The following is a 10,903-nucleotide window of genomic DNA, read 5'->3' on the forward strand; positions in this document are numbered from 1 at the left end:
AGGAAATTACTGACTTGTTTCTTTTATCATTCACTAATAGTTGGGTTCACATAATGTACTATACAACACTGTATTTGGTTTCTATGTGTGTGTGTGTGTGACTCTTATGATATTAGGGATCCTATAACAAATAATTATAATCCTATAAAAAAGTTTGGTACATAAACATGTTAGAAAAGTGTATATAAAAAGCCAATTACTTACCCCAGATTTCAACAGTTTTTTAGCCACTTCCTTAGCATCCTTTTTTACTTCTGGTGCTACAAGAAAGTTAATGTTTCTTCTAACTTAAATTACAATATAGTTTTTATGGACTAAAAAAAACATTTAATCTACCTAACAGTCTTAACTTTGAAGCAGAATAATCACGTACTGTTTAATTATACAATATAAATGACAATAAAATGTATTTGCTTTGACTGTTGCTTAGTTAAACTAAGATATGAAATATATTTTTGGAATGACATCATTAATCAGATTATTGAAACCATTCCATTTTACAGAAACAATGAAATAGTTATGTAGACAGAAGTCAAAAGGAAAACTATTTTTATTGCATTTTTTTTACATCACTGTTAATTCTTGCTTATTATCTTGCTTACTAAGAAAATATGTTATTTAGAACTATAACTACACACAAAAATCACAATTATACTTAGCAGTTTCAACTATATTATTCTACTCAAAAACAAATGTTAAAAACTTACATATTAAAAAAAATTACAAATGTGAACATTTCAGGTATATAATTTTGGGGTGGGTGAGGGAAAGAGATCAGACAAAATTTTTTTAAGAATAATATTTTTGTGTGCTCTCATAAAAAAAAATGATGCACTGGATTGGAAGAGGTTAACTTCCAGATACACAAACTTCAGATTTGGCACCCAAGGCAACACTGAATAATAATAAAAAAAATTCATTTTAGAAAAAGTACATTATTTTATTAATTATTTTGTTAAAGATAAAGTAAAATTCATGGGACAAAGTGATTCTGAAATGTGCCAAATTTGAATTTCCTATAAACAGGAGTGTCAAAATAATGATTCTGTACATCCTAAGATACTACTTGTAATGTGTTGTGCACTGAAAGTTTTGTATTCACATTTTGGATTGTTTAACATAGTATGACAACAAAAACAAAACAACTGAAAGGAATTTTTAATTCTACTAATGCCTATTGCCAAATGGGAAAATGCCAAAATTGTGCTAATTTAAAATGATAACCTGTGTTTTTCTATCTTAAAGTATATGTAAAATTTCAGTCCATATTTTTGGTAATTCAACTCTAAGTTGATATACAGAAAGCTATTTAATAACAAAAATCACAACTGTCGTGAAAAAATAGCTGATAAATTAATAAAACCTAAAATTGCTTCAAATCTCACTGTCCTAACTTAACAAATTAGCCACCAAGATTTGGAATTTGGCTTATAATCAACTTTTTTCATGTATAAGAAGTTTGCTTTAGAATTAGCAAAAAACAACAACCCATGAATCTTCTGCTTCCAGAAATCTCTTTCAGTCATGTTAGGTGGAACTCTCAATCACATCAATGTTTGCACAAAGCTCTCCATGAAGTTTGAGGCTCCACATCATTATCACAACTCTTCTTCAACAAATATACATGAAGACAGAGAAAAGAAGTCAAAGTCACCCAAAACATTATCTCTAACTACTTCTTTCACCACTTTGTTTTCAGGTCTATCAAACACCTGCTAGAAGACTACGAATCCTGTAAAGGAGATCCAAGTTTCCAAGAGGCTCAAGCAGTTCATAATTTGTATCCTCTTTTTAAGTACATTGTCTAAATCCTCTCTAACGAACTTATGTTAAACTGATTAGAAAGTGTAGAGAGGAACATTTTCCTAAGTTGAAAATGTATTTCTGATAGATACTTTCCTATTCTCATAAACAGATTTTCTCGACTTAAACTGCCCTCTATAAGCACAAATATTTGCCCTCCACTAGCCTTGATACTCCCACCTACCCTCATGTATATTTTTGTGAGACATCTGCATACTATCATGCAGCAACTGTCCACCAATAGGAGTGCAGCACAACTCCTACTGTCCCTAGTGCCCTCTCTTCCATGCAGCCCTTATGAGGTTGGGTGGGAAATGTGAGAGGAGGTATCTATGAGAAATACATTTTCAGTTTAGGAAAATGTTAACTTCTGATAGAATATCTTATCTTCTCTCACAAATAACTAGAATCCCACACTGAGTTGGTGAAAAGATGATCCCCCTTTTGAAAGCACCCAAAGGAAGTCCATGGAGTGTGCAAATAAACAGAAGGCAACACTTCTGAGCCAGGTATACTCTGTGCCCACAGGAAAATGTGTTGCAATAAGGGTGGAAACAAAGGAGGGACCTACTTCGCATTATCACGTGTTTGCATCCAACACAACCATCACCATCTCCGCTGGGATGGTAGGAAGGTGGAGAGCAAAGTGGGGGTGCATTTCTAGTCCATCACCAGGTGTACTGGGAATGTATTGTCCAGTCTGCAGTAGGAGAAGAGTGCCTAGCCACACACATGTGAGGACTTATGTGGCTTGTCCAGCTACAACCATCACCATATCTGCCACGAACCAACATTTAGGGAACAGTAGGAAGAGGGACAGCAAAGTGTGGGTGCATATCCAGTTCACCACCATTTAGCATTGGGAATGTAACCTGATGTGAGAACTTATGTGGCTGGTCCAGCTCCAACCATCACTATATCCACCAGGAACCAACATCCGGGTGATGGTAGGAAGGAGGGGCGAACTGCATGTTAGCAGAATGCATCATCTAACACCTGATGGCATCTGGAATTGTACATCAGCTCCATGGTAGGATGAGCTTCAACACCATCTACACTGGTAGAAAACCACTGTCCTACTCTCAACTGAGTGGAATTGAGCACATTCAGGGGGAACCCTCCATGGTCCACCAACCAGTGGCTAGGAACTTGTAAGTGGCAAGGACTCCCATACTCCACTAAAAGAAGGGGAAACAATGTGTTGGAAAGTTTGAAAGAATTCTGCACTGGAGACAGTGCAATGGATGACTCCAATACTTTATTTTGAAAAGCAGGTTGATCCTGTGACCTACAATATATGGATCATTTGGATTGGCAGTAATCCCTGTTTGATTTACTCATGTTAGTCCATGATTGTTCAATCTGAGACGAACATCTTTATGAAGCAAAATACTGTGAGGCTTACCTACTTGTGGTCTTGCGGAATACCCCATCTCAATGGTAGGCATATATGACACACATCTTACAGTGTGGATTTAAGAATAAGTATACCTGGTCTGACAATATTCGCCAATTGCTACTGAGCAAGATCCAAATATCCAACAAAGGCCCCTGAAAAGAAAAAAAGGAGCACTTACCCACTTGAAGAGAAATCATGGAGCACGAAATAGCGACGGGAGGAAGATGAAACCCCCGTATAACAAGCAACAGCCATATGGTGAAGATAATGAGCAGTAAAGGGGTATGGGGAGTGGGCCACATACTGGAACTAATGATGTCCTCCAAAGGATGACAGAAATGAACAGCCAGGGACATGGTAAAGTTGTAAATTTGATGGGAAGAAACACAGAAAAGACTACAATCATCTGGAGAAAGGGAAGAATAAGCCTGGCAAATCCAACCCATAAGGGTAATTGGGGGAAAGGTCTTGGGACTAGAAAGGATTTCAAGAAATAGCAATGGGAGGGAGAACAGGATTTTGGGTCATGCGTTTACAAGCAGAGCATACAAGTCACCAATTGAGGAAATTTACATGTGGAATAAAGAACTCACACAGAGACAAGTGAATACAAATCAAATAGTCTTTTTATTTAACATTGTTGACAATATCATCTATATTGAAATCCCAAAGATTATCTTGAAACAACACTAACCCTAAATCATTGAATTCTTCATTCTGAAGATGTAAATGTTCCTTAATAATTAGTAAATCAACTATATTAACAGGAGAAATCCTCTCGATCATAATCTGTATAACTGTATTAACAATTATTCTAAGATATCTTTAAGTACTTCCACTTTAAGCATTTTAAAATCTACTATTTCCTTCGTACAATTATGTTCTTTTCTATCTTTATACATTATTGAACCTTATGTGAAACGTGGTTAGACTAGATCAGAAATAGCATACTTACAAGGAGTTTGTGCGGTGAACTTCTTCTAGATTCTGGATTACTGCCATCTTCTGGGGTCAGAACAATTCCCTGGTGTAACTTTTATAAGTGTGAAGAAATGATGTTTAGAGTGGGAAACATGGAATTACATAAACAATTTTTAGTCTTTTTCCGATTGTTCAAGAAGTTTAGCAGATCTACTTTTAAAAGTAGTTCTTTTAACTCGATTGGTACAAGTGGGGTCTTCCACTGATAAGTGGACTATTCCATCAGACTGTAACCAAAATCCACTTTGTTACTGGTCCTTATCTAATATATTTGGCAAAATCATCCAAGACTATTAACTTAGGGTGGATAGTGACAAACTGAGTAGCTCATGCCTCTTCACTAAACTTTATTCCCTCAGTTATTTTCCTCACCATTCCATTAACTGTTTTTGTTGACATTGATTCATTTTGTCAGGAGCTTTAAAGAATTGGGGTTTTATCTCAATATACCACATCTGTCTGGCACTGGAGTCCATAGCTGTGAAATTTCTTGCCTGTAGGTCAAGAGACAGAATTTGTCCAGGGCTAACTCCTGTGATGGGCTTCAGGCCTGTATCTTCATTACTTGGTATTGTGGTTCACTAGTATCCACATTTTTTTATAACATTTTCAATCTGCTGTTTTCTCCATACTATACATTACATACATTAAAAAATTTAAATGATTCAGATGTCCACATAAAAGTAGCCAACTCCCTACAAACTAGAGCTATCACTTCTGGAGCAGACAAAGCTTGCTTAGACACTATTGAAGTACCAAGCAAAGCAGCTTAGTTACAGCATCTGTGGCAGATGTTACATGGAATTCCATGTGCATGACTAGTGGAGTTGACTGGGAAAAGGAGAATTTTATCTCCAAAAAAGAATTCTCAAAACCATAAAAAAATTCAAAAAAATTATGACTGAGAGAAAAAAAAAACCCACAAGGCTGAAAAATTTAAGCAGTTAACTTGAGGAAATAAGCAAAAAATTCAGACAGAAAACATGAGCAAAATCATGTCCGAACAGTAAGACTGCCAATCGAGATGTGATTTAAGGCCACATGGATGAGAGGGCACTAGCGATAATAGGAGTTGTGCTGCACTCCTAGTGGTAGAGGGTTTCTGCATGATAGCATGCAAATGTCTCATGTGAATAGACTTAAAAAGATGGGAGTAGTGGCAAATGAAAATTTGTACTTATAGAGGGCAGTATAAGTCAAGTAAAGCCATTTGTAAGAGGAGGTAAGATATTGTATCAAAACTATTTTCTCAGTGCCATTCTTTTTATTATCACTCAGGCCTACATAAGTTAAAACTACTTGAATGAAAAATTATTATTGGATGTGAACTTTATCTTAGCTTCACATTTACAAAAACCTTGACAGCTAGTCTTGAATTGTCATGGAACCTTTCATTAAATGTGGTCTGAATCAAATAGTTTTATTTGGGAGAAACATGTTCATATATTCTGGTTGTGCTTACGTTTTGTACAAAATTTGGTAAAATTTATACTCAGTAGCTCTAGATGATTAGTAAACAAAATGCCAAGATAACCATTTTTGTACTTAGTTTTATTGCTTCTGAAAATTTTCAATCATTTCATAGCATTCAAAAAATTCTAAATAATGTCAGTAAATGTTTACAATATTTTTATTTTCTGTCTGCTTATGAGCTCACCCAAAAGTTTTGATAGACAAAGTTTGATTTGATTTTTCTCTACTATACCATTGAAATATATTATTTTTATTATAAAAACTTATAAATGAAAGTAACAAAGAATTTAAGTCTCTGTCAACCCCACTAAATCTACCATATGTTGATGAGGCCTTTTGTTTAACATCTGGGCTCATCAGGCTGGTCTGGATATAACAGACACGGTAGTGGTCAAAACACTATTTATCTCTATATTATTAATTCCTCAAACAACAAATATATAAGTGTGTAAATGAAAAAAAAGTGCAGAAGTATTTTGCTAACCCGTATTCTAGTAACTAGTTGTTTTTTTTCATCTGTTGAAAATAGAATTTGATCAAACAAAATGTTTAGTTCCACTTAATTTTTAACAGGCAAAACAATAATTACGCTTACTTTATGGTCTGTGTTTTAGATTACATTTCTTGCTATTTTTGTAGTTCGTGTGATAAGTGATAATGGTAAATGTTACATCAATTAAGCATACAAAACAAATCCATTTACAACATTATGTAATACTTACTGCACTTCACAGGATTTTGAACTGCTGGGGGCTCTTGCTTAGGTGTTTTTAGCTGAAGTAGTGCCTTTTTCTGGTATAAAAAAAAACATGTTTGCTAGCTTACTTGGATAAATATGAAAATAGCATTTCTAAGTACATATATTTAACTACGTGCAGTTTTTTATGTTATAACCTAGCACAAGATTCCTTCTCATTTAATTATGCAGAAAGTGGGAACTATAATGAAAATGTTAAAACATTTTTTTTCCTGTTAGCAAACTGAAAACTGATTTTTGTTATTAAAAACATTGAAAGGAAAATACACCAAATATGTAATTTATAGGACAAAACCTGTATTTTAGAAAACTGAATTAGTTGGAAATGTCTTGCTCACTCATGATATTAAGTTTTTATTTAATAATTCGTCATATAAGAGGCTTGTTAAAATATTATCTCTGTAAGTGTGGGAAAAGGTTGGCTTATTGTATAGAAAAGTGACTGGTTGGAAGAAAGCAGAGGGTTATTATAAACGGATTTAAGTAAAATTAGATTAATGTTACAAGTGGGGCACCTTTGCTTTTTTGATTTGCATCAGTGACATAGACGAAATAATGGTCTATAATTATTAATATTATTTGTTGATAATATTAAGGTTTTGGATGCTGCTGGCTATGAGGAGGAGGATGCTGTTTTACAGCACAATTTGGAATATTTGATGAGTTGGGCAAATAAATGGCACATGGTTTTTAATTATAATCAATGCAAGGTAATGTATGTGGGACACCATAATTTGAATTATAAGTATAATTTTGATGGCAATTATCTTAAAGTGTTATGTGGTAAAGGATCTTGGTGTTCTGGTTCATCAGTATCTTAAGACATCCAAACAATCTGCTATTACTGGTTGTAGAACAAACAGGATTTTAGGCTCCTTACCTTAGGAAGGACATTGAATTGTTGGAAAGGGGTTCAGAAGAAGCTACTAGAAAGATACCTGGGATGGAAAGGTTACCATATGATGACAGGTTAAGAAACTGTTTTCTCTTGAAAAAAAAAGGGTTAGAAAAGATCTTGTTGAGGGATTTAAGATTCTTAAGGGAATTAACCTTTTTTCATACGTAATGGTGAGAATAGTAGGACTAGGGGACACAGACATAAATTTTGGCAGGGTAGAAGTTATCTTTAGCTAAGGCAGGTTTATTTCTACAATTAATAAATTGTAAGTTATAATTATAAAATGGGTTGCCTCAGACACGGTGGATGCAGTTGAGGGTTCTCCATTCTAATAAACAAACTTAAAAGTAATCAAAATTTTAAATTAATCGGCCTTAAACCTGTCACAAAAATTCTGTAAGTTACAGATGTTTTTCCTTTGACATTTCACTTAAATTGTCCACTCCAGATTTCTAATCAAAGATGTGCAAAAAAATAAATAAATAAAACGGTTAGACCTACTGCTTTCAGCATCTTTTGGCATTTAAATGAGAATGCAATTTATGATATCTTTGAATTAAATTTTTTTTTCAGAATTAATTGTGAAAAAAGAACTAAAACTAGAGGAAAAACTTCCTTCTCTTTTAATTAACCAATTCATTGGGTGAAAACTCAGTCTTTACATTTTATTTTGTAACTTACCTAAGCTAACTCAAACCAGTTTGTGTTTTTCTTAACAGTAGAACAATTCATAAGCAAAGTTCCAAAATGTACTTGAATGATAAATGATTTAGTGACCCCAGGAAAAAAAAATGCACATTAGAAATAAAAATCACACATACCAAACATGGTAAAACTTTAGTTTTATATGTCAAAAATATGATCCCTTCATCAACTACATACAAATATAATAAATAAAATATGAGAAATAATGTCTGTTTTTATCATTACTTAATGGTGCCCTATATTGTAAATACAATAAAATTGGTATGGTATTAATACAAAATTTATCATAAATACTATCATTATGTAACTTCAAATAATTTGGTCTTACATGTCCTTGGCTAAATGAGTTAGATATTTAATGAGAGAACTTGTTTTATTATCAGTTCAGTAAAAACTCACTTTAAAAATTATAGTAGTCTTTTTTAAATGTGAAAAAGAATGGTGACCAAAGTTAATATACATTTGAAAATTCCTTTTTTTGGGCAGAAAAAAATCTAAAGAATCAATTAATGTGTTGTTTACAAGAAAGACACTTTAGTCACAAAGAAATGAAACTGTGAAATTATCTTCACATTTCTTTATGAATTACACTTTATACTAGAAAGGCCCTTGTAAGGTGTGAAAGAGTTAATTGGGTTTCTGCTTTTCTGGATGAGTAAACTCCAGTTAATATTGTGTATCTTGACTAATAAAGCCTATGATAAGGTGTCATATAAGGTTAATTAGCAAAGTGGATACTTATAAAATTACTGAAGATATTAAAATGTAGATCAAGAACATATTCACTGATACAAACAAGTGTTGTGATAAATGTGAAATCATTTTATAATTGAAGAATGTATCAGAGCTTGTTTTAGGACTTTTATAGTACAATACTTATGCTAATAATATTTATTGATGATACTCATGACACTGAGAAAAACTATTTCTAGAGAAAACATTCATTTATTCAAAAAGAGCTATACAGGCATAAACAGGACAGAAAATGATGATTCACAATACTGATATGTTACCTATGAGAATTCATAGTAAACAAGTACTTTGCAAAACATTTTACATGTCTTGTTTCAAATGACCAATTGTATGTTTTGTCATTTTTGAAGAACGTCTGTACAGATAATCTTAAGAACTACCTTGATCCACCATTTGTGAATCCTAATGTTAATTTCTTTAAAGCTAAAAATACTTATTTTGAATAATCCTTTATGTGTCCATGTCAATTTCCATGCAAATCCATTAAAGTGTTCTCAGACTACCCTTATGGGGGCTCAAATTTGAATATTCCCAAAACCTGAATTTAGAACACTGTTTTTCATTAGTTATATATCGATAAAGATACTCAATTCAGTTCAACTCTTCATGATTATCCTTGTGAATGTTATAAATCAACATAAAAAATTTCAAATTATTTTGTAAAAGCTGTGGGAGAAATTCAAAACCTAAGTAAACATAGATATGTATGTAAAATTGAAGATGATTGCACAGTGTGGTCACAAGTAAATAGACACCACCTTTTCAGAAAAAATTACATTTTTCAGTCATATTCACATGAATTGATATATTTATAATTTAATTAATATCCGGTAGATCTTCCTTTCGCTTCGTGGAGTTTGTTGATCCTTTGGGGCATCGTGAGAATCATCTCGTCCATTTTAGATTGTGGGGATTTTTGCCCACTCTTGCTTCAAAACTTGGAGTAGATCGCTCCTCAAAGATGGTTTTTTTTAGTTGTTTCTTGACTTGCCGGTCGAGTATGGCCCAGAGGTTTTCGATGGGGTTCATGTCAGGAGATTGGCTTGGCCAGGGCAACTTCTGGATACCATTTTCTTCCTGCCACTTTTGGGTGTTTCTAGCAGTGTGACACGGTGCTCCATCTTCCTGGAACAACGTTGTGTTCTTGACCACGAAACCCGAGGAATAAAGTGGCAAGAGTCCTTCCTCCAATATTTTGATGTATTTCACAAAATTTATGTTGCCAATGCACTCCACTAAGCTCGATCTCCCACCAACCCAAACAGCTCCCCAAACCATCATGCTGAAACCACCATGCTTCACAGTTGACTGCAATCTGTTGAGCCAAAACTCTTGGTGAGGCATTCTTCAGACCCATATCCTTCCACTGTTTGAAAATTGAGCGAATCTTGATTCGTCTGAGAACAATATGGTCTTCCAAAAGTCCAGAGGCTTGGTCATCATATCACTTGCCCACTTCTTTCATCTGACTATGTTGGCAGGTCTTAATAAGGGCTTCCATCTAGCTGCTCTGCAACGATAACCCAATCTGTAGAGAATCCGCTGAACAGATTTCGGGCTCAACCCACCAATTTTGGCCACTTCTGCAGTCGTTAATTTGGGATCCATTTCGATGCTGCTCTTGACAGCCCTTTTTGTCCTCTCCGATGGACCAGGACGACCCAGACGCTGCTCAGTTGTTTCCTTGCCATGTTTCCTGAACTGCACGATGATTCTGTTGACTGTTGAAAGCGGGATTCCCAAATTCTACGAAATTTGCCGCTGACTTATTCCACCATCTGCTTGACCAACTATCCTTCCTCTAACAAAAGCTGACAATTCGAGAGAACCTTGAGTTCTAGGCATGTTGTAGCATAAGATAATTAGTGTACGGACCATTTTCATTTATTTAGTGCTCTGTGAACACAAATTAGTTAGCATAAATCAGTTAAATGACAAAAAATTAGATGTCTATTTACTTGTGACCACTCAGTGTATATATGTTCCCTTTACACAAAAGAAGCAAGACATCAACAAATTGGAAAGAATTACATGGCATGCTAACGACATCTGGTTTAAGAGATGGGAGGTACAGTCTTTCTATGAGTGGTCTCTTTTTTTTTGGAAGTGGAATAAAGTAAAGTGTAATTACTAT

General features: G+C 34.2%; 1 protein-coding gene across 1 annotated transcript in view; it reads right to left on the bottom strand.

The window, feature by feature from the left end:
- Positions 1–10,903, bottom strand: part of LOC106473996 (negative elongation factor E-like) — a 28,283-nt gene that overhangs the window by 13,282 nt on the left and 4,098 nt on the right. The window contains exons 3-4 of the mRNA XM_013934686.2: positions 6,379–6,448; positions 205–260 (exon numbers count right to left, since the gene is read on the bottom strand). Coding sequence (XP_013790140.1) covers positions 205–260; positions 6,379–6,448 — 126 coding nt within the window. The remainder of the gene's footprint in view (positions 1–204; positions 261–6,378; positions 6,449–10,903) is intronic.

Source organism: Limulus polyphemus, unplaced genomic scaffold (genome assembly GCF_000517525.1).
Source record: "Limulus polyphemus unplaced genomic scaffold, Limulus_polyphemus-2.1.2 Scaffold135, whole genome shotgun sequence".
NCBI classification, from domain to species: Eukaryota; Metazoa; Arthropoda; class Merostomata; order Xiphosura; family Limulidae; genus Limulus; species Limulus polyphemus.